The sequence below is a fragment of the Agelaius phoeniceus genome, chromosome 15, assembly GCF_051311805.1.
Source record: "Agelaius phoeniceus isolate bAgePho1 chromosome 15, bAgePho1.hap1, whole genome shotgun sequence".
In the NCBI taxonomy this organism is placed as follows: Eukaryota; Metazoa; Chordata; class Aves; order Passeriformes; family Icteridae; genus Agelaius; species Agelaius phoeniceus.
Genome location: NC_135279.1, coordinates 19,014,189 through 19,038,294, shown reverse-complemented (window position 1 = coordinate 19,038,294; position 24,106 = coordinate 19,014,189). Strand labels below are relative to the sequence as shown.

General features: G+C 50.1%; 1 protein-coding gene across 1 annotated transcript; it reads right to left on the bottom strand.

The window, feature by feature from the left end:
- Positions 1-643: 643 nt before the first annotated feature.
- LOC129126577 (uncharacterized) lies at positions 644-23,906 on the bottom strand. The gene is made up of 3 exons (XM_077186305.1): positions 23,329-23,906; positions 20,131-20,881; positions 644-781 (listed from the first exon to the last, which is right to left on the bottom strand). The coding sequence occupies exons 1-3, from the start codon at positions 23,402-23,404 to the stop codon at positions 652-654; spliced, it is 957 nt and encodes a 318-aa protein (XP_077042420.1). The 5' UTR covers positions 23,405-23,906; the 3' UTR covers positions 644-651.
- Between the last annotated feature and the right edge of the window lie 200 nt (positions 23,907-24,106).

The following is a 24,106-nucleotide window of genomic DNA, read 5'->3' as shown; positions in this document are numbered from 1 at the left end:
CCTATTTAAATCCATTAAAATCCCCTCCAATCCCATAAAATGATCCCAAACCCACACAGAACTGGCCCTGAATTATCCCCCACACACACGGCCCTAAAAACCCCAAAATGTGAAAAACTACCCCAAATTATCCCAAATTTACCCTGAATAACCCCAAAAAAAACCCCCAAATAACCCCAAAGGCGCACAAAGAACCCAAATCCCCCAAATGACCCCAAATGCCCCAAATGACCCCAATCACATAAATGACCCCAAATCCCATAAATGGGATTGGGAGAGGGGAGGAGAGGGCAGGGAAAGGGGGAGTGGGACAAACTGGGCGAGGAAATCAAACTCTGCAGTCAGACAGAGCAGGGATTTGTGTATCCAGCGCTGGGAGCGAGGGGGATCTCTCTGGCAAAAACCCACTCGGTCTCCTTTAGCCTTCAGCTCCATTTTAAAAGTCACAATTACAACACTTCATTAGCATAGTCACATTTGCATAAAGCTGTGTCCCGGTTTTACAGCCGTGTGTGGCTTCAGCGCCTGCGTCCGTTCCTCCTGTGGCGGCCCTCAGTCTTCTGGTGCTCTTTTGATGAAGGCTTCTGTCGTCCTCCTCACGTTGGAACTTTTTACCTGGACCATCAGCCCATGCCTGGTGCTCCTTGTTCTTCAGTCTAAGCTGGTCTGAGCTGATTTTGCCCTTTGCAAGCTCTGTTCAAACTTGCTCTCTCGCTCTCGCTGCGTTTGTTGTGTCGCTGGCTCTGCTCTCTCTCTTGCTCTGCTGCCTCGCTGGCTTTGCCTGCATGTGAAAAATGCATGTATTTTATGATTGGCTTTTCGCAAATATTAAAATGAATATTATATGTCTGGTGTTAGAAAGCAATGCTGTATTAATTCTCCTAAGTAGTGTGTTAAATATAGTTTTAGGTTATAAAAATTGTTAAAATAGAAACATGCTATCCTACATGCTATGTAGGATTCTTTTTCTACAGAAAGGACTTGCAGTGAGATAGCAGCCACAGGACACCTAAATCTTTCAGAGAAAAAGCATTTATGGCCCTCTTATCAGAAGAAATGAACTTGTTCCCACCGCGAAGGCGCTGTTAGGATTCGGAGGAAGAAGGTGGCACTGCCCAGACAGAATCCTGTGTTTGAATGGAATTTATGCATCGTGGATGAAGTGTATGAATATGCAACAGGCTGTTGTTTTTAAGGGTTAATCCTTTGTTAACGGGTGTCCCTTTTCAGGCTCGTGGTACCCAGAAAAAGGTACCCGGACCTCCATTACCCTTTCTCTCTATTGTCTCATATTGTCCTAATTCAAATTGTCCAAATTATTATTACTCTAATTGTATTGCTATTTTTATAACCATTTTATTACTAATGAACTTTTACAATTTCAAAATCAAGTGATTGGCGTGTTTCACACTGCACATCTCGCTCCAGGGCTGCTTGTGCTGAACCTTTCCTTGCACAGCCCTGAGGATTCCCCCAGCCCGGGCTCCCAGCAGCTCCAGGCCCGGCCAGGAGGAGCAGCAGGGCCAGGGCTGGCCGGGCGTCCCCCCAGATGTGGCCCCCGCTGGTGGCACAGCCGGACCCTTGGGAGGCTGCCTCAGGCTTTAATGTCCACCAGCATCCCAGGAGGGAGCAGAAAATCCTCCTGCAGACGCTGATTCCGGAGGCTCCCAGCGCTTCCTTGTCTCCGGGAGCTTCTGCCAAGCCCCAGGGAAACCTCGGTGCCACATTGTTCCACAGCCTCACAACGCTCTCCTGGCTCCCGTGAGGTCCCTCTGTGTCCGGCTACAGCCTTGGCTCCATCAGGGTCTCCTGGTCTCCATCAGGGTCTCCTGGGTCCCATCAGGGTCTCCTGGCTCCCATCAGGCTCTCCTGGCTCCATCAGGCTCTCCTGGCTCCATCAGGGTCTCCTGGCTCCCATCAGGCTCTCCTGGCTTCCATCAGGGTCTCCTGGCTCCATCAGGGTCTCCTGGCTTCCATCAGGGTCTCCTGGTTTCCATCAGGCTCTCCTGGCTTCCATCAGGGTCTCCTGGCTCCATCAGGCTGTCCTGGCTTCCATGATGCTCCACTCTGTCCCAAGGGGCATCCACAGCTCAGCTTTGGTGCCCTGCAAAATCCAAAGGTTCCCCCAAAAAAACACCAGCCCAGGGACCCCCAGGATATTTGGGCTGAGCTCCCGCTGCCCAGGCACCTGCATGGAACCCAAGTGACCGCTGGGACTCCATGGAATGTCCTGGGACAAACTGTCCCTGGTCAGACAGGGGTGCCATGGAACACAGGTGCCACTGGGACACGGACACTGCCCATGGAACCGAGTGTCCATGGGGACAGAGCCGGGCCTGATGGAACACTGGAGAACATTGTCACCCAATGGAATCCATGGAACCAGGTGTCCATGGTGACACTGGAGAACATTGTCACCCCATGGAATCCATGGAACCAGGTGTCCATGGTGACACTGGAGAACATTGTCACCCCATGGAATCCCATGGAACCAGGTGTCCATGGTGGCACTGGAGAACATTGTCACCCCATGGAATCCCATGGAACCAGGTGTCCATGGTGACACTGGAGAACATTGTCACCCCATGGAATCCATGGAACCAGGTGTCCATGGTGACACTGGAGAACATTGTCACCCCATGGAATCCCATGGAACCATGTGTCCATGGTGACACTGGAGAACATTGTCACCCCATGGAATCCCATGGAACCAGGTGTCCATGGTGACAGAGCCGGGCCCAATGGAACCTACTGGAACACAGGAGAACATTGTTACCTGTTGGAACCCGGGCTGCTGAGAATTTTGGACTTTCTGAGCTGACAGACACTGACCCCCAAGAGAACACTGCATTTGACCTGAGGCTGTGGAGAAGGCTTCCAAAATGGAATGATGGAACTGGGATTATGGGTGTGGAGTTTGAATAGAAGGGTGTAATATCACATGGTGGACAACTTGGAGTTTAAGGTTTTAGAATATAGTAATATATATAAAGCAAGATGGAGGTTTTAGGGTGGAGGCTTCTCCTTTTTATTTGCCTTCTTCTTCTTCTTCTTCTTCTTCTTCTTCTTCTTCTTCTTCTTCTTCTTCTTCTTCTTCTTCTTCTTCTTCTTCTTCTTCTTCTTCTTCTTCTTCTTCTTCTTCTCCTTCTCCTTCTTGTCCTTCTCCTCCTCCTTCTTCTCCTCCTCCTCCTCCTCCTCCTCCTCCTCCTCCTCCTCGGGTTTGGGTGGTATTGTGTAATTGGATAAAAAAGTCCCTTATGTTGGGCACAGGTGCTTGGTTATTGGGTTAAAAGTAAAAATAATTTAGCTGCCATTTCTTAATTGGACAGTTTATCCTCAAAAGACCTTGCAGAGAGAGAGACGGGGCTCCATTTTTACCTTGTTAGTGAAGTGCTGCAGAACTCACAGCTTGTGAGACTGTTCTAGAGACAAGAGCTAATGAACACCTGAGTCCAAACAAGAAATGCTGTCTTGGGATTTCATCCCGACCTTGGCAGAAAAGAAGGAAAAGAATTGACTGTTACCCCACGGAATCTCATGGAACCAGGTGTCCACTGTTTGACGGTGCAGCCTCAGAGAGTGGTGAGACCCTTGTGTCACCATGGAATATCCTGAAACCACGGCTCCCTTGTGACAAACCTGGGCTTTATGAAACCAAGGACACCGCTGGGATGCAATGGAATCTCAAGGAACCAAGGGTCAGCTGTCAACACATCAGCTTCTCAGGAAACCAAGGCAAACACTATGACACAGAGAGGGGCCCTCATGGGACCCAGGAGACCATGGTGACACCGTGGTGGGATCTCATGGAACCAACTGTGAATTGTTGCAGGACCAAAGAGACCATGGTGACACCATAGAATCTCATGGAACCAAGGTCCAGTTGTGACAAAGCTGGGCCTCATGGAACCAAGGACACAGCTGTGATGCAATGGAATCTCTAGGATCTAAGGATCAATTGTCAACACATCAGGTTCTCATGAAACCAAGCAGAACATTGTGACACAGGGGAATCTCATGGGAGCAAGGCTCTGCTTTGATCAAGTGGGGCCTCATGGGACACAGGTGCCACTGGGACATTGTCAGGCCTGGTAGGAACAAGACGCCACTGTGTCAGACCAAGGCCTCATGGGACCTAGGAGAGCCCTGGGACACCATGGAACCTGATGGAACCAAGGGCCCATTGTGACACGGCAGGGTCTCCTGGAACCCCTGTGCCACTGGGACATTGCCAGGGCTGGTGCAAGCAAGGTTCCACTGTGACAAAGGCAGGCCTTGTGGCACCCAGGAGACCATTGTGGGACAATGGAATCTCATGGAAGCAAGGCCCCATTGTGACAAAGCGTGGCCTCATGGAAGCCCAGTGCCACTGGGACATCTCCAGCCTTGGAGGAAGCAAGTGTCCATTGTGACACAGCACAGCCTCAAATCACAGGAGAGCAGAGGGATGCCATGGAATCTTGGGGAACCAAGTGTCAATTCTAAACACAGCGAGGACTCATGGAACCCAGGAGACCATTGTGATGCTGCACTTTGTCACAACGGGGCCGTGCTTCTATGAGGATCCATGGGCCCACAATGTTCTCCTGGGTCCCAGGAGGCCCCGCTGGGTCACAATGGCCCCTTGCTCCCACAAGCCACAGCACGGTCCCCGTTGCCCCTGGGTTCTGTGAGGCCGTGCTGCGTTCACAACTGACACTTGCTTCCATGGGATTCCATTGCGTCACAGTGGCCCCCATGTTTCCATGAGGTTCTGCTGTGTCACAGTGGACACTGGGTTCCACAAGAGCTGGCAATGTCCCAGTGGCACCTGTGTCCTGTGGGCCCCACTTTGCCAAAGCAGAGCCTTGGCTCCATGAGATTCCAGGCTGTCCCAATGCTCTGCTGAGTTCCACGAGGCTGTGCTGTGTCACAATGGACACTGAGTTCCACCTGCCCTGGCAATATCCAAGTGGCCCCTGGCTTCCATGAGGCCCCGTTGTGTTTGCAGGTGACACTTGGTTCCCCAAGATGTCATTGTCACGCCGCTCTCCTGGGCGCCCTGAGGCCTTGCTGTGTGTGAGAAATGACCGCTACTTTTAAAATTTTAAGGTTGATTCAACCTTGAAAAAAATGACAACAAAGGACTGAAACAGGAGAAATCACAGTACTGGGAGCCCTTCCCCACCCCGTGGCTATCAGCCACATGGCTCCTTCACAAATTGGCTGCTCCTCCTTTTAGGCTTTTGGTGTTGCACCAGGTAATCCTAGCCCCACCCAAAGTCTGTCAGGTAACTCTTTGTGGCCGTCCATTGGTGGAGAATGCTTTCTTGCACCCTGACTGGAGAGCAGGTGTTGCCATGCCTGCCTTCCAGTGACAAACCTGCCCTCCCCAAATGCCCCAACCACCAAGGCCATTACAAGGGCAGGGGAAAGAGGACTATGGGGGACAGATGACAATAACATCACTACACATCTTAACACACACATAGGATCTATCTCCTCACTGTGAGACCCAACTATGACATTACTCATCTGTAACACTGTGCAATAATGGAGCCTTGTTCCTAGCAGACCTGGCAATGTCCCAGTGGCACCTGTGTCCCATGAGGCCCTACTTGGTCAAAGCAGAGCCTTGGCTTAACAACTGACCCTTGTTTCCTTGAGATTCCATTTGTGAAAAATGCGTTCACTCTCCTGTGAAAATGTACAAAGTTTAATAAAGGACAATGGGAGAGCAGGACCATGGAGCCAAGGTTATTACAGCCGGGTGCATCTTGGCACTCAGCCAGGAGCACCCTGTTACCTTTGGGGATCCCCTGAAATACCTTTCCCCTTACATCAGCCTGGTGCATATTCATAGACCCTCATGCATATCCATAAACTACTTTACATATTCCAGGAATGATTTTACATGGCCCCTCCTTGGGTCTGCCTTTTCAGAGCATGTGTGTTTCTTGGCTGTGGTTTTGGCTCCTTCTCTTTATCACCTCCAGTTTTTGGGCCTTGGTGCACTCTGCCTTCAGACGGGGAGTGCTGATAGTTGGCAGATCTGTACAGGTGTCCTCATCCTGTGTGCATTGGATGTTATCCCATCCAAGCAGGCATTTTAACACAAGCACACTTCTATCAGCTATTTCACTACTATGTCTAAGCTCAATTAACAGAAATAAAAACTATGTCTTTAGAACAAGGTTATTTTAACACCACACATATAAAATCCATTTTAATATTTGCAAAAAGCCAATATTATGATATTTATCTATAATAGGGTGAAGGAGCCCTGGCCCAGGCTCTGGCCCTGGGGGACACGGGGACGCTGCCGGGGGGTCCCTGTCCCCCTGTGCCTCCCCCAGGGCCCCGGCCCCTGTCCCCGTGGCAGGCTCTGGGGTCGATCTCGTGGAACATCCTCTGGGGGAGGCTGCGGGGCCGGGGACGGGGGGACCCAGGGGGACAGGGGACCCTGCTGTGCACGAGCAGGGTTGGACTGCTCTGGGGGGAGCTGTGAGGGGGCCGGGGCAGAGTGACCTCCCCAGCGACCTCACACAGCCCTCGTGATGTCACACAGCTCCATGTGATGTCACACAGCCCCCGTGATGTCACACAGCCCCTGTGATGTCACACAGCCCCCGTGATGTCACACTGCCCTCGTGATGTCACACAGCCCCATGTGATGTCACACAGCCATCTGTGATATCACACAACCCCTGTGATGTCACAAAGCCCCTGTGATGTCACACTGACCCCGTGATGTCACTCAGCCTCTGTGATGTAACGGAGCCCCTGTGATGTCACAACATTCCCATGATGTCACACAGCCCCTGGGATGTCACACAGTTTAGTAAACCCCATGGAATAACTTCCATTGCTTGATAATAAGGCCAGATAAGTGGCTTTATTAACACAGCCCCTGTGATGTGACACAACCTCCATATGATGTCATTCAGCTGCTATGTGATGTCACACAGCAGATTTGTGATGTCACAGTCACCCTGTGATGTCACAGCCTTCTCTGTGACATCACACAGCTGCTCTGTGACTCTGTGTCACAACCCACATTGTGATGTCCCAGAGCCACCTTCTGTGATGTCACAGCTCGCTCTGTGATGTCACAACCCCCTCAGTGCTGTCACACAGCCCACTCTGTGCTGTCACACAGCCCTTGCTGCCATCCCAGCTGCTCTGTGGCTCTGGGACACAGCCCCAGAGGTGCTGCTGTGACACAGCCCCCACGGGGACATCCCACAGCCCCGGCCAGTGCTGAGCCCCTGGGAGCTCTGTCTGTGCCCTGCTCATGTCCCTGAGGGGCCCTGGCAGTGCCCCAGCCCTGCTGGGCTGTGCACAGGAGCTGCTTTAATCACCCTCTGGGCCTTTGCTGCTCTTTGCATCACACCCAGTCCCTCAGAGTGGGCTCAAAGACTTCTCAAGAGCTCAGAGTGAGATTGAAAGACTGAAGTTTCTTGTACTTTAAAGAGATCCCTGTGAGGGACAACACTGAGAAAGTGTCCCCGGGTTCCAGGGAGAGCAGAACACTGGAGGCACTGATGGCAGCTGGGGACAAACAAGGCAAAGGTGTCTCTGGTGCAGAGCAAACCTGGATTTGTTTCAGGAATGTAAAGGGCCAAGGCCTGAGCCCCAGGGCCTGGCCAGGCAGATCCTGTCCCTCCCTCCTTGCTCAGGGCTCTTCCCGGGATGGGCCCTGGCATGTGGGGATGGGCAATGCCAAGGGCAGGAGCATGGGGCAGCCCCGGCCAGGCTGCTGAGCAGGGACAAGGAGGCAATGAGGCCCCAGGCCTGCAAGGGTCACTTGTCCCCTCCTGGCTCAGGCCCAGGCCCAGCAGCCATGGCCAAAGCGCTGCCCAGGTTGGCTCTGTCAGGGCTGTCTTGCAGCTGCTGCCCATCCCTGTGCCCTGTGCAGCCCAGGCTGTCCCACGGCGTCCCTGCCCTGGCCTCTGTCCCTGCAGGCTCTGGGCATCCCCCGGCTGCCCCACCTGGCTGGGCCCTTCCTTTGCTGACAGCTCTGCCTCCTGCCTGCCCCTGCCTGCCCACACAAAGCCTGGGGCTGCTCCAGGCTCCTGCTGGGGACATGCTGCACCACAGCCCTGCCCTGACAGGGAAATTCCTTTCTCCTGCAGTCACTCTGGGCCTCCCCAGCTGCCCTTGGCATTAATTCTTTCTCTCTCTGGCTGTTTTCCACTATGTCAAAAGGATCCACCAGCCCTGAAATTGCTCTTTAAACACTCTCATGGCTCTACTCCACTGTCCTCAGTCTCCACCCCACTGAGCACAGAGCTCCTTTGTCCCTATACAGTGCTCATGGGCCCAAGGCCTCCAAACCCCCACTCCTTGGGACATCTCTGGGCCCTCTCCAAAGTGTTTCCAAATGAAAACATTCAGCTCAGAGTCTAAGAAAGTCACCAGAGGACAGGGCCAGCCTGACCTGTCTGTCCTGGCTACTTTTGTCTGGGAGCAATCCTTGGATATACAGAATTTGGGAGGCCAAATTCTAATTTTGGCCATGGTCCCTGGACAAGAAGGCCGGTTCTTTTCCATAGGAATGAAGGAACAGAGCCCCAGTGTTTCAGCGGCAGATGAGAGGTGACCACCAGAGGCCAAGGCCAGCCAGACCTGGCAGGTTTTGTTTTGTGAGATACCCCTGTATAGAGGGAATTATTTTGGGCAGAGTACCCGTTTTGGCAATGACCATCTGAAAAGTCAGACAGCTCTTTTCCATAGCAAGGAAAGCAGAGAGCCCCAGTGCTCCAGGACCTGATGAGAGGAAGCCCTTGACATCCCAAGATCAGTCAGAGCTGTCAGGTGGGCCCTGGGAGGTCAAGCCAGCCAGAGCTGTTCCATGTTCCCTGGGTTCCATAGGGCCCCACAGTGTCCCAATGGTCCCTTGCTTCCATGGGGCCCTGAGGTGTCATAATGCCCCCTTGGTGACACAAGGCCCTGAAGGTTGGAATGGTCTCCATGGTTCTACCAGGCCCCACAGAGCCACAATGGTCTCTGGGTCCATGGAGCCCCTCTGTGTCACCATGGCCCCTTGGTTCCCTGGGCTCCAGTGGTGCCACAATGATCCCCTTGGTTCCATGGGCTCCAGTGGTGTCACAATGATCCCCTTGGTTCCATGGGCTCCAGTGGTGCCACAATGATCCCCTTGGTTCCCTTGGCTCCAGTGGTGCCACAATGATCCCCTTGGTTCCATGGGCTCCAGTGGTGCCACAATGATCCCCTTGGTTCCCTGGGCTCCAGGGGTGCCACAATGATCCCCTTGGTTCCATGAGGTCCCCACAGTGTCCCAGGGATCTCCATGGGAAGGAAAGAACCCAGCCCCACTGTTGCAGGCACAGCCTCCAGAGGCCAAGGCCAGCCAGCCTTGACGGTACTGGCAGATTTTGCCTGGGAGCAACCCTTGGATATTGAGAATTTCAGAGGTGGAATCCCAATTTCAGACATGGACTCTGGAGGAGAAGGATGGTTCTTTTCCATAGGAAGGAAAGCACAGAACACCGTTGGTGTCTCAGGGGCAAATGAAAGGCGGCCATCAGAGGCCAAGGCCAGCCAGACCTCTCTGTCCTGGCAGCTTTTGTCTGAAAGCAACCCTTGGATTTCGGGAATTTGGGAGGTGGAACCCCAATTTTGGCCGTTTCTGCATGGATAAGAAGGACAGTTCTTTTCCATAGGAAGGAAAGCACCCAGCCCCAGTGTTTGGACAGCAGGGGAGAGGCAGCCCCAGGAGGCCAAGGGCAGCCAGACCTGTCTGTCCTGGCAGCTTTCACCTGGGAGCAATCCTTGGATGTACGGAGTTTTGGAGGTGGAATCCCAGTTTTGGCTATGGTCAAGATGGGTGGTTTTGCCCATAGGAAAGTAAAGCACAAAGTCCAAGTGTTTAGGAAGAAGATGAGAGGTGGCCACCCTGAGGCCAAGCCAGCCAGCCCTGTCTCTCCTGGCACCTTTTGTCTAGGGGCTTTCCTTGGACATTGGGCATTTTGGAGGTGCAATCTCAGTTTTGGCTGTGGGTGCCTGGACAGGAAGAAAAGTTCTTTTTATAAGGAAGGAAAGCACCCAGCCCCAGTGTTTCAGAGGCAGATGAGGGCCAGCCCTCAGGAAGCCAAGGCCAGCCAGACTTGTCACTCCTGGCAGCTTTTGTCTGGGAGCTATCCTTGGATATAAGGAATTCCAGAGGCAGTTGCCCAGTTTTGTCCATGAGTGCCTGCTTGAGATGGAGGGTTTTTTCCCACAAGAAATAAAAGTGATAGTGGAGCCCTGGAAAATGTTAAAAATAGTCTTTGAAAATATTGGGCTTTGTGTTTTCTCAGTTCACTGCACCTGCCTAAGCAGTATGATAAAAGATATAATTGTTAGATGTGGTGATTGTTTAGTAATTAAATAGAATTATTATATAACCATAAGAAGAATCGTGAGAAACTATGTTGGAAATTTAAAGGGGGCTACGTTTAGCTGAAATCTGTGCATACAATAGAAGAATATAAGTTTAATAATTAACATGAAAGTTATGTAATGATAGAGGATAAAACATGTTCACCTCGAATGTATGGTCGGAATCAGATTTGGGTGGAAACTACCCCGATTCCCAGAGCTCTTGAATAAAAAGCACCGCATATAATCGCTGATGTGATTATGTGTTTCTGAACGCTAACATTTTGGCGACCCCGGATGGGACCCTGCGGGTGCTGCTGAGCGAGTTTTGCGACTCGACCGCGCTCCAGCCGGCACCGAGGGATTCTCGGGGAGCTCGATCGGCCGCGACCGCTTCTGCCGCTCGCAGCGTCCCCGGGAGAAAGGTAAGGTGCTTTTTACTTTGGTTTGGGTGCCTGCCAATGAGACGCAGCGAAAGCTACGCTTGGTTGGGCTAAAGGAATTCCTGCTGGTACAAGCCCAGGCGCCGTTCCATAAGACAATCGCGAGAGTGTTGCAGGTTCCGCAATTTGTGGTATATTTGGAATGGAGAAACTTAAAGGGATTTTGGGCGGCAACGCCTCTATCCCACAAAGTTCTCCTTTGGGGTGCTTACTAGCACATTGGAAACAGGGGAATTTTGGGGAAGAATTACGTAAAGCTAAGTTGATTGATTATTGTAATACATGGTGGCCAGGATATGCCTTGGAGAATGGTGACAAATGGCCAAAATACGGGACTCTGCAATATAACACTATTTCGCAGTTAATGTCGTTTTGTAAACAAGAAGGAAAATGGGATGAGGTTCCGTATGTTGATTTGTTTTTCTATTTACGGGCAAAGCCAGAATGGCAGGATGAATGTGGATTAATGATGGTTAAAACAACTGCAAGCAATAAGTGTGGGGTTTGTGAGGAACGTTGTTTGGAACTTGGCATTGAAAGAAAGCCTGAGTAGGGAAGATTATACAGATATTGATTTACAGGTAGCTCCAATAGGAACAAGAGAACCTAACCCTATCCCACCTGTTCCATCTGTCCCTATCCCACAGCCTGCTCCTACCCCACCTAGTCCTGAACCTGTCTCGTCTAGTACACCCTTCCCTCTTTATTCTCCTCTCCCATCGTCACCTGATCCCTCTTCCTCGGAAGATGAGCAAAACCTAACTGTGGCAGGAAGGAGAGAGAGAGAATCAACTATGGGGTAGCCCCCAGAACCAGGAGTCGGTCTAACCTTGCCCCAGTTATGGATAGAAAAGACATAGGCAGACAAAAACGGAATGTAATTGCCCCCTTGCAACAAAGTGTAGGAGTGGAAGGGCCAGTATTTGTAAAAGTGCCTTTGTCTCCTGCAGATTTAGTTATTTGGAAACAATCAGCCAGAATTTATAGAGAAAATCCTGATAAAATGGCATGAGTATTAAAAATGGTTATAAAAACCTCAAAATCCTGACTTGGATGACATAAAATAATATGTATATTAATACATATATATATATATATATTATATTAATATATCTAATATATATTTATATTTAGTATATTAATATATCTAATATATTAATATTAGATACTTTGATGGATACTACTGAGAAAGAGATGGTACTTAAGGCAGCCAAAGAAAGGGTAAGAGAGGACATCAGAAATGGACTCGTAACAGGGAATTGAGATGAGAATTTCCCAATTGAGGATCCAAATTGGGACCCTAATTTATTTTGCGATATGGGGAAACTACGGAAATATCAAGAGTGGATCCAAATAGGAGTTCAGAATGCTGTGCCCAAAACTATAAATTGGTCTAAACTATATGAAGTTTGGCAGGAAAAGAAGGAATCTCCCACTGCATTTTTGGAGAGCCTTAAGGAGTAGCAAGAAAATATACAGATCTCCAAATGGACACAGAACAAGCAAAGGTTCAGCTCGCTCTCATATTCTTGGGCCAGTCACAGGACGATATTCGTAGAAAATTGCAAAATTAGAAGGGGAAGAACTAAGGAATTTGGATAAGCTACTTGAGGTAGCCTGGAAGGTATATAACAATCGCGAAAGAGAAGCTAGTAAAAGGCAGCAGCAGAATCTGTTGGCAGTAATACAAGGAAAAGGGAACCCAAATTTCAGGGGATGCAACAGGAATAGTCAAAATAGGAGACCAGTCAGGCAGGGGTTAAACCTAAATCAATGTGCGTATTGCAAGCGGGAGGGGCACTGGAAGAGACAATGTCCAGACTTGAACAACCAGTTTCACCAGGGCAATCAGTGCCAGCAGGTTACAAGGGGATGGTTTTGGGGGAGTATACCAGCTGACTAGACATAGAGCCAGTAGAACAAGTTAAGGAACCTGTTATAAATAAACAATTAGGACATAAAGAAGTCAAATTTCTAATAGAAACAGGAGCTACTTACTCGGTATTGAATGATTTGCAAGGACAAACTGGGGACAAGGAAACAACAATAGTCGGTGCTACAGGGAAAGAGGAAAAACGGCCATTCTTGCAACCCCAAGATTTGTGTTTTGGGAACAAAGTTATAACACATGAATTCCTATACGTACCTGAGGGTCCAATTCCGCTTTTAGGGAGAGATTTGCTAGCAAAACTTGATGCGGTAATAACCTTTGAAAATGGGGAGCTTATAATGAAAATACCGGAATCAAAGACGGGACAGATTTTAATGATCAAAGAAAAACCTGTTCCCTCTATCCCTAGGGAGGTAGGAGATGCAGTGATTCCCTCTGTATGGGAGACAGATATACCAGGGAAATCTAAATTGGCCCAACCAGTGCATGTAGAGTTAAAAGAAGGGGCGAGGGCTCTACAAGTCAAACACTATTCCATAAAACCAGAAGCACAGCAAGGAATAAGTAAAGATTATTGAGAAATTCTTGAAATACCGAATTTTAGAAGAATGTGAATCAGAATTTACTACACAATATTTCCAGTAAAGAAGCCAAATGGAGGATATAGATTAGTGCAGGATTTGAGAGCAATAAATAAAATCACAAAGGACATTTCTCCAGTGGTAACAAATCCTTACACATTGCTAACATCCATAAAAGAGATATATAAGTGGTTTACTGAAATTGATTTAAAAGATGCCTTTTTCTGCATCCCCCTTGACAAAAAAAGTAGGAAACTGTTTGCCTGTGAGTGGGAAAACCCAGGGAATGGGAGAAAGACCCAGCTCACCTGGACACGATATAAGAACTCTCTGACCCTATTTGGAAACCAACTGGCAAAGGAGCTGGAGATTTGGACCGAGAGTGGGCAAGTACCAAGAGACCAATACCTGTTGTTGCAGTATGTTGATGATATACTAATAGCTACAGAAGAAAAGCAACCTGTATAAAGGTAACCATTGAGATTTTAAATTCCCTGGGAATGGGAGGTTATAAAGTACCCAGAGGAAAGGCACAAATTGCCCAACAGACTGTGATCTACCTGGGATGTGAAATTTCACAAGGGCAAATGAAAACTAGGCACTAACCGTATCCAAGCTATTTGTGCTATTCCAGAGCCCCAGAATCTACATGAGCTGCGAGTCTTCCTCGGGATGGCAGGATGGTGTCTCCTGTGGATCATGGACTATGGACTGATTGCAAAACCCCTGTGTGAAGCTCAGAAGATGCAGCCATTCACCTGGGGCAAGCCACAGAAAGAAGCCTTCCTAAAATTAAAGGAAGCACTGACAACTGCTCCAGCATTAGGCTTACCGGATCTGTCTAAAGATTTTCAGCTGTTTGTCCATGAAAGGCTGCGCCTAGCACTAGGAGTCCTGACCCAAGGTCTGGGAAGCTGGAAAAGGCCGCTGGGCTACTTTTCCAAACAACTTGACAGCATAAGTGCCGGGTGGCCTCCATGTCTGCGGGCAGTCGCAGCCACTGTGATGCTGATACAAGAAGCCAGGAAGCTCACGATGGGAAGGCACATAGATGTCAATGTACCACACATGGTAACCACTGTCTTAGAGCAGAAGGGGGGCATTGGCTATCCCCAAGCAGGATGATGAAATTCCAGGTAGTCCTGACTGAGCAGGATGATGTCACATTAAAAACAACTAACCTTTTGAATCCAGCTTTGTTCCCAGGTACCACAACTGAGGAAGGCCCATTAGAGCATGACTGTGTGGAGGTAATAGAGTACACCTACTCAGCAAGAGAAGACCTGAAAGACGTCCCACTAGAGCAGCCAGAGTGGGAGCTGTTTACAGATGGGAGCAGCTTCGTGGAAAACGGAACCAGATACGCTGGGTATGCGGTAACAACAGTCAGTACAGCAGTGGAGGCAAAGGCATTACCACCAAATACATCTGCCCAGAAGGCAGAACTGGTTGCTTTAACCAGGGCACTAGAATTAAGTGAAGGGAAAAGGATAAATATCTGGACTGACTCAAAATATGCTTTTGGAGTGGTGCATGTACACAGAGCACTGTGGAAAGAAAGAGGACTATTGTCCTTCTCAGGGTATGCACATTAAACATCAGGATGCAGTCCTGCAATTGATAAAAGCAGTACAAAAACCTGAACAAGTGGCAATCATACACTGCAAAGCACACCAATCAGGAAACTCCAAAATCTGTGAGGGAAATCGAAAGGCAGACTGGGCAGCCCAACAGGTTGCTCGAGAGGTGCAAACAACAATGGCATTGATACCTTTAAAGCTTAATGTATCCCAATTCAATTTGCCTCCAGAACCAAAATATTCAGTAGAAGATGAGAGACTGGCACGTTTGCTAAATGCACAAAAGAATTCAGGGGGATGGTATGTGACTGCACAAGGACAGATAGTGGTACCCCCTTGATAATGAGAGAAGTTCTACAAATTAAACATAACGAATGTCATTGGGGTGCAGAGGCATTGGTAAAATTGCTAAAGCAGAGTTTAATTTCGGTACGGATGTTAACAATGGCAAAATCAGTGTTGTCAAAGTGCGATATCTGCTTGAAAAACAACCCAGTGGCTGGCGACAGGCACAGCTAGGAAGAATTCGGATAGGAATAGAGCCTGGAGACTATTGGCAGGTAGATTTGGTAGAACTGCCAAGAACTCGAGGATACAAATACCTGTTAGTGGGGGTTGACACATTCTCTGGGTGGCCAGAAGCCCTTCCCTGTCGCACCAACCAAGCAAAGGAAACAGTAAAGTGGTTACTACAGGAGATTATTCCCAGGTTCGGGGTGCCCCTAGGGTATCATCAGATAGGGGGCCCCATTTCATAGCTACAGTAGTAAGAGAGGTAAGTAGATTGCTGGGGATAACTTGGGACCTCCACACACCATGGAGACCCCAGTCAAGTGGACAAGTAGAGAGGATGGATCAGACACTAAAGAGGCAAATCAGTAAAATATGCCAAGAAGCCAAATTGCAGTGGCCCCAGGCTTTGCCAATAGCACTGCTGAGGATTCGGATAAAGCCTAGGAGTGGGATGTCAGTCAGCCCTTATGAGATATTGCATGGGAAACCATATGAATCTCCTGAGCCTAACCCTAATGTGCACGTCACAGGAAAGCAGGAAGTGTATAATTATGTTCTGTCTCTCGGGAAAACTTTAGCTCGGCTCCGGAGTATCCTCGTGTGGAATAGACCGCTGACTTCGAGAACCCAGTTCATAACATACATCCAGGAGACGAGGTGTACATCAAGAACTGGAACGAAGAACCGCTGAAAGAAAAGTGGAGTGGGCCCCACCAGGTACTGCTGACCACCTTTACAGCAGCCAAAGTAGCCGGCGTGGACCCCTGGATTCACTACACCCGAGTGAAGAAAATCCATCCTGGATCACGGACTGTGTAAACTGTGGAACCAACAAGGCTGCAGATAAGATGTGTTTAATCACTTTGAGAATGCTATCAGTAATTGTGCCAATGTTATGGTCATTAATGTCTTTGGGATGTGGAATGCAAAAAGATCAACTAACCACTCTTCATTCTAGAATGAAGAGAGAGGTACAAGCAGAAACACAGGTGATAAAGGTTTCTAATGCAGTTTGGGCTGAGAATGTAATGATTGGATTAGTCAAAGCCTTTGCCAAAATGCAAAACACCTGTAGAATAACTGCCTGTATACCAATACCAAAGGGCAGCAGGAGATCCAGTAAATTGGGGAATCATAACATCAAAACTACCTGAAATACAAAAGAACAAAACAATTGCATGCAAACAGGTACCTGAGTCGAGGCAAGTAGTCAAGGAAACTTGGGAGAAAATAGGAACATGGATGAGACCCATGGGCCAGAAAGACTGTATTCTAAGTGATGGCACACTAGGAACCCCTATAGGAGAATCAGGAGGCATCACACAATGGCAATGCTATTTGCCACACTATAAAAAGATTATAGAAAATGTTACAGAAACCACTCCGGTATGGAAGTGTGAGGCCAAGGATCAGAAAGATCAGACAGAGCCTTGGGACAGTGCGTGGTCTGTGAGTATCCTTCAAAGATTCCAATGTATGGCAAACACCCCTTGGTGCATTAAGTGGGAAGGCTCCGAGAATGAAACAGATCCAGCAGTAACAAACACTGCCACCAGTAGCAGAATGAGGGCAGACAAAGTAAGTTGGTGGGCATGTAATAAAACTTATGACTGCACTTCTGATGATGCAGAGATAAAGCAGATGCCACCTCTGGCAATAGCCCTACAAACTGGCTGTGCTTGCAGAGGGATCAAACATAAACAAGGCAGAGTGAATTATAAAGCAGTTGTAGGATGTACCAGGAGTACAGTCCGAGGTCCAGGACAATTTGTATGGGCAGCAAGCGATGGCACCTGGACAACACATCTGCCTGTAGATGGGAAAGTAAAGGAAATTACTTTAGGCCTCCCAACCTCATGTCCAATTTGGAAAAAGTCCCCATTTAACGGAAAACATGAACTTGTGCAGATAAGAGCAAGATGAGAAGTTCTAGACAATGAAAATCCAGATGACACTTGGCAAGAACCCTCTGGTGGAGTGAAATTTGGGTGGGCCCGAGAGTCTTTGCTTGGTCCTATAGCAAACTATCAGAGTAGGGAGATGCTGTACAAACTTACAGGTCAGGTAGATAGACTGGCAAGAGTCACCCGGGAAGGATTTAAAGAATTAAACGTACAATTACAAGCCACCACAAAAATGACTTTACAAAATCGATTAGCCTTAGATTTGTTACTCCTGAAAGAGCATGGAGTATGTGGATTTTTAAAGGGACAAGTTGGTCACTGCTGCGTTCACATCCCAAATGTAACTGCAGATGTAGAATATGACATCAATCAGTTGAAACAAAGAGAGCATGAAGCACAAGAAGAGCAAAAGGATTTGACTACGACCTGGCTAGGCAAAATCTTTAAAGGGTTAGGGTGGAATGTGAGTTCATGGATTAAATCTGTCATTGAGAGTGTGATAATCTTACTAGTTGTATTCTTAGCAATTTGGTTAGTTCACAGCATCTTAAAGGGAGAGATACAGAAGAAAACATCCTGGAACCAGAAGATAATAAAGGCACTGACACGAGATCCACGCCCACCATCTTCTGGTTCTCCAGTTCGTGACAGCATCCACGACAACGTTTACATCAACCATGGACTTGAAGAACATCAAGAATAAATTGAGAAATAAGGGACTGTATCAAGTGAAAACATTTACACCTATAGTGAAGTGAAAATGCTTTCAAAGGAGGGAGAATGATAGTGGGGCGCTGGAAAAATGTCAAAAATAGACTCTGAAAATGTTAGGCTTTGTGCTTGCCAGATCATGTGAAATTGCACCTGCGTAAGCAGAACATGATAAATGATATAATTGTTAGATGTGATGATTGTTTAGTAATTAAATATAATTATTGTTTAATCATAAGAAGAATCATGAGGAACTATGTTAGAAGTTTGAGGGGGGCCACAAGGAGCCCATGCTTGGCTGAAATCTATGTATACAATAGAACAATATAAGTTTAATCATTAACATGAAAGTTATATAAGGATAGAATATAAAAACATGTTCATCCCGAACCCATGTTGGAGTCAGATTTGGGTTGGTACCCCTGACACCCAGAGCTCTTCAATAAAAGCACCTGCATATAATCATTCTGGTGATTATGTGTTTCTGAACGCTAATATACCCAGTAAAGTGTTAAACCCTTCCCAGTTGCTGTGCATGAGGCTCTATGAATATGCACCAGGCTGATGTAAGGGGAAAGGTATTTCAGGGGATCCCTGAAGGTAACAGGGTGCTCCTGCCTGAGTGCCAAGATGCACCCAGTTTACATCTACCAAGAACTGTTTAGCATGGCTCTGCCCTGGATCTGCCTTTTCAGAGCATGCAGATTCCTTGGCTGTGGCTTTAGTCCATTCTCTTTATCGCCTCCAGGTTTTGGGCCTTGGTGCACTCTGCCTTCAGACGGGGAGTGCTGATAGTTGGCAGATCTGTACAGGTGTCCTCATCCTGGGTGCATTGGATGTTATCCCATCCAAGCAGGCAGTTTAACACAAGCAGCCATTTCACTGAGCTTAATTAACGACAGAAATAAAAACTATAGAACAAAGTTACTTTAAAAAACAGTCCCAGCCCATATTTGATCCCAGTCCAGGTGATCCCAGCCCATCTTTGATCCCAGCCCATATTTGATCCCAGTCTGTGGGGTCCTGCACAAACTCCCAGGGTCTGGAATTCCAGTTCCCAGCAAGGAAAAAATGTTCCTGCCCTTGAACTTCCTTCCTATCCTCTCAAAAAATTGCAATAAAATTATAAACAAATATATAATAATTGAAATTAAATAAATTATAATAAAAATGAAATATAAAAATCTCAACTCTTCTTTACAATACTCCAACAATGATTCAACCCAAATCAACAACTATTACTATAATATTACCAATGCATATAAATAAACAAATTATATATCAAGAAATACCTTTTGAAAGTTTTAACTCAATAAGTAATATACTTCAGATAAAAAAATACCTAAAAAACTAACATACAATCTAACACACCTTAGTAAAACAATTCATATTACAAATATACTAAACACAAAACCAAACACCACTACAATTTCTCAGACATTTCAACCAAACAATTAAACTTTAATAACATCCTTAAGTACTCCAAAACAATTAAAATTATTTTTAAAAGGTTTATTGGGGGTGCGTGGTTTTATTTGGATATTGGTTTTTTAATTGTTAGAGGCTAGATGATTTAAAAAATGGGACTTTTATAGGAATTGAATCAGCTGAGAAGGTGGCACTCTGCAAACAGAACTGACTGAAAATGAACGGGACAGAAATCAGTAACTCTGAAAGTTTTATTTGCTATCAAATACATCCTACACACCCAGCCCCACACAATCCCCATCCCATTGCTCCAAATTGGGATCCCACTTCTCCCAGTCCCCTTCTAACACCATCTCACCCTGGTGGCTGTGGAATGGAGTGAGTTTGGCATGGGATTGAGTTTTTTTGAGGAGGGAACAAGGAATTTGAGGTAGGATTGAGCCTTTTTGGGTTAAAATTCAGTTATTTTCAGAGGGATTTGAGTGGTTTTGAAGTGACAGATCCATCACTCTTGGCTTTTGGAGTGGAAACACATGGAGAAGAGAAAAAAATTCAGGCCAAACCAAAGGACAAGCAGCCAGGAGTGTCCCCAACATGGATCACAGGGAATGTGAGTGACCAGGGCTGTGCCCAAAGTGCCTCCTCCAGTGGGGGATGGAGCTGCAGCAGCGCACGAAGCTCTTCCCGCACTCGGGGCACTCGCAGGGCTTCCCTTACCGGTGCCTCCGTTGGTGTCGGGTCAAGTGAGAGCTGCTGGAGAAGCTCTTCCCACACTGGGGACACTCGTAGGGCCTCTCCCCTGTGTGGATGCGCCGGTGCCTGACGAGGGTGGAGTTGTGCTTGAATCCCTTCCTGCAGTCGGGGCATTGGAAAGGCCTCTCCTCTGTGTGACTCTGATAGTGCCGGAGGAGACTGGAGCTGGTCTGAAACCTCTTCCCACACTCGGAACACTCATAGGGCCTCTCCCCTGTGTGGATCCTCTGGTGCGAGTTAAGGTGGGAGCTCTGGCTGAAGCTCTTCCCACACTCCCCACATTCATAGGGCCGTTCCCCAGTGTGGGTCCTCTGGTGCTTGATAAGGTCAGAGCTCCTCCTGAAACTCTGTCCACAATCCCCACACTCGTAGGGCCGTTCCCCAGTGTGGATCCTCTGGTGCCTGATCAGCTCGGAGTTCCACCTGAAGCTCTTCCCACATTCCTCGCACGTGTGGGGCTTCTCCCCATCATGGAGCTGCTCATGGAGCACCAGCTCCGAGCTCTGCCTCCATCTCCGGCCGCCTTCCCGGCCCAGGCTGGCTCTTTCCCCCTCAGGTCCCCGCCATCTGCGTTTGCAGCCCCTCCTCGTGCGGCATCTCCGGGCCTTTTCCTCCCCGTTGGCTTCCTGCGCCGTGGAGCCGCTCAAAACGGCCTCTGCCACCAGGTTCTGCCACGGGCATTTGTCCTCCCTGCTCTCCATGCTCAGCTCCTGCTCTGGGCGAGGAAGGACAAGGACAGGACGGTGAGATGAGGGACTACATTTTGTTCCTCACGAAAAAGAGACCAGTGTGTTACAAGAGTTGTCTGCTGACTATTTCTGTACTACTTCATGAGATATGAGCCACAAGGATACCAGGGAAGGGGTTGCAGGAGCCCACACATAGTCCCACCCAGCAAATGGTACAAACAGATAACTCACAGAAATAACGACCAGGGAAAGGCTGGGGAAAGGGCAGGGGCAGATTAACACCCAGCAGGGAAACCTTTCCCGCTGACAAATGGTACAAGCAGATAACTCACAGAGATAACGACCAGGGAAAAGCTGGGGAAGGGGCAGGGGCAGATAAACAGTCTGCAAGGCAGCATATTTGCTTGCTTAAGCTTGATAGGGCACAGTTTGCAAGGCAGGACATTTGCTTGCTTAAGCTTGATAGGGCACATATTGCGTTAATCATAAGATTTTGGTAATTTTCCACAGAGAAGTCACCAAATAAGGACATAGGGTGAAGAAGACGCGGCTGAGGAAGACTCCGCAGCCTTTATCACCGACCACCAGGAGACAGAAGGATGACCCCCTAGCAACAACCAGCGCAGGCGCAGAGAACTCCGAGATAACATGGACTCCTGAAGGATGGAGAGGATAAAAGGACTGAATCAGAAACTAGTTGGTGCGGCAGTAGGTGGAGCGGAGACTCCCCTGTCGCCCAGCGCTGAGCCTTTGCTTACGTAGTATAACTGCTTCAATAATTAATAAATTCTTTGATTGGAAATTACTCGTTTTGAGTCAATTTTATAACAATGGGGTGTCCAGGGGGTCCCTGTGCCCAGGAAAGGGGGTGCACGGGCCCCGGTGTTGAGGAAGGTGGTGGGTGGGGGCTGTGGAAGGCAGGAGTGGGGGTCCAGGGGGTGCTGGGGTCAAGGAAAAGCGGGGGCTGGGGTGTCTGAGAGGGGGAGGGCCGGGAAAGGGGGTGCAGGGGGGCATTGGTGCTGCATGAGGGGGTGCAGGAGGGTCCCCGTGCTGGATAAGGGGGTGCAGGGGGGGGGTCCCTGTGCCTGAGAACGAAGGGTTTGGGAGGGTTCCAGTCTCAGATATGGGGGTGCACGGCAGTCCTGGTGCAGTGGAATGGGGGCTCAGGGGGTCCTGGTGCTGTATAAGGGGATGCAGTGGGGTCCCGGTGCCCAGGAATGGGGGTTCAGGGGTGCCGGTGCCAGATAATGGCCTGGCTGGGATCTGGTGCTGGGAAAGGGGGTGCAGGGGGTCCCAGGGCCAGATAACGGGATGCACTGGGGTCCCGGTGCCCAGGAATGGGGTTCTGGGGGGTTCCATTCCTGAGTTCCGGGGTTCAAGGGGTCCTGGTGCCTGAAAATTGAGGTTCAGGGGGTCCCGATGCCGGGTAAGGGGATGTAGTGGATCCCAGTGCCCAGAAATTGGGGTTCAGGGCGGTTTCCCTGCCCGGGAATGGGGGCTCAGGGGGTTCCAGGCTGCAGATAAGGGGGTGCAGGGGTTATCGGGGCTGAGGAAGGGGGTACAGGGGGGGTCCCAGTGCCCCGAAATGAACGTTCAAGGGGGGTCTCTTGACCCCCTGGAACCCCAGGGGACCCTCCGGGATCCCCTGGAACCCCTTCCAGGAAGCGCCGGGAATGAAGAACTGGGGGGACACCGAAATTTGGGAGATCTGGGGGTCCAAAAGCCGAGGAAAAGGGCGGGTCTGGGGTCTGGGAAGGACGAGGTGGCCGGGAATGGGCGTGCAGGGCGTCCCAGAGCACTGACGGGGGTGCGGGGGGATCCTAGGCCCAGATTAGGGGGGGCAGGGGGGTCCCAGTGCCCAAAAATTGGGGTTCAGGGGGTTCCCGTGCCGGGGAATGCGGGTTCGGGGGGAGTTTCCTTCCAGGAATTTGGGATTCAAGGGGGTCCCGGTGGCCGGGAATTGCGGTTCCGGGGGCGTCGGTGACCAGAAATGGGGATTCAGGGGGGTCCTGGGGCCACATGAGGGGGTACAGGGCGGTGCCAATGCTGGGCAAGGGGGTACAGAGGGGTCCCTGTGCCCAGAAATGGGCGCTCAAGGGGGTCCGCGTGCTCAGGAATGGGGGTTCAGGGGGATCCCGGAGCTGAAAAAGGGTGCTGAGGGGGTCACAGGACCGAAAATGGGGGTTCAGGGGAGTCCCGGTACCCGGGAATGGAGGTTTAGGGAGTTCCTGGGGCCCAGGAATTGCGGTTCAGGGGGGTCCCGGTGAACAGAAATGGGGGTTCAGGGGATCTCGGTGCCAGATGAGGGGGTACAGGGGGGTCCCGGTGCTGGGGAAGTGGAGTGAGGGGGGGTGGCATGACCCAAAATGGGGGTTCAGGAGGGTTCCCCTGCCCGGGAATGGAAGATCAAGGGGGTCCCGGTGCCCGGGAATTGCGGTTCAGGGGGGTCCCGGTTTCGGGGGGTCCCACTCACCTTTGGTCGCGGCCCCCGGGTCCCCCAGGAGCCCCAGGAGCCCCCGGAGCACCCCCAGCCCCAGCGCTGGGGCCATCGCAGCCGTCCCCGATCGCGGCTGCAGAGACGCGAAAGCGAAAGTGCCCGAGGGAGCGCGGGGGGAGGGGGAAAGGGCGAATTCCAGGGAATTCACCTGGATCCCCTCCTGGCACCCCTCTGGATCCCTCGGCGATCCGCCTGGGACCCTCCAGGGCCGCGCCCTGCGGGACCCCCGGGCCGGGCTGTGCTGAACTCCCGGCCCTGCGCTCAAACTCTGCCCGGACCCCGCTGGGCTCGGCCCAAAGCCGGGCAAGCAGCGGGAGCAGCGGAGCCAATTTTTGCTGCGGGTGCGGGTCCCACCCCCGGCGGAGCAGGGCTGGGCGCTGGGACCCGATCCCTGATTCCCAATCTCCTTCTCTCTCGCTCTCTCTCTGCTGTTCTCTCCCTTTCCTTTGGGGGATCATAAATCCCAGAGCGGCCGCAGAGCCCCGTGCCCAGGCCGGGTTTCCCAGCAAAGGGAGGCTGGGGCTGAGGTGCCCCGGGCTGGCCGGGAATGGGGGCCCGGGGCTCCCTGGGCTCACGGAAATGGGGGATCCAGGGGCTGGGAGAGGAGGATACCCGGGAAAGGGGGTGCAGGGGGGTGTTGGTGCAGGATAAGGGGGTGCAGGGGGGGGTCCCAGTGCCCGGGAATGGGGTTGGGAGGGGGGGGTGGGCAGCAGCTGCTGGAGAGAGACTGGGACAGACTGGAATGGACTGGGAC

Bases quoted from the DNA above. Each gene is read 5' to 3' on its own strand.
- LOC129126577 (XM_077186305.1), bottom strand. From the start codon at position 23,404: ATGGCCCCAGCGCTGGGGCTGGGGGTGCTCCGGGGGCTCCTGGGGCTC. The intron at 20,882-23,328 runs GTGAGTGGGACC...TTCCTCGCCCAG, and splicing joins CCCGGGGGCCGCGACCAAAG to AGCAGGAGCTGAGCATGGAG. The intron at 782-20,130 runs GTAAGGGAAGCC...TTTCACATGCAG, and splicing joins CGACACCAACGGAGGCACCG to GCAAAGCCAGCGAGGCAGCA.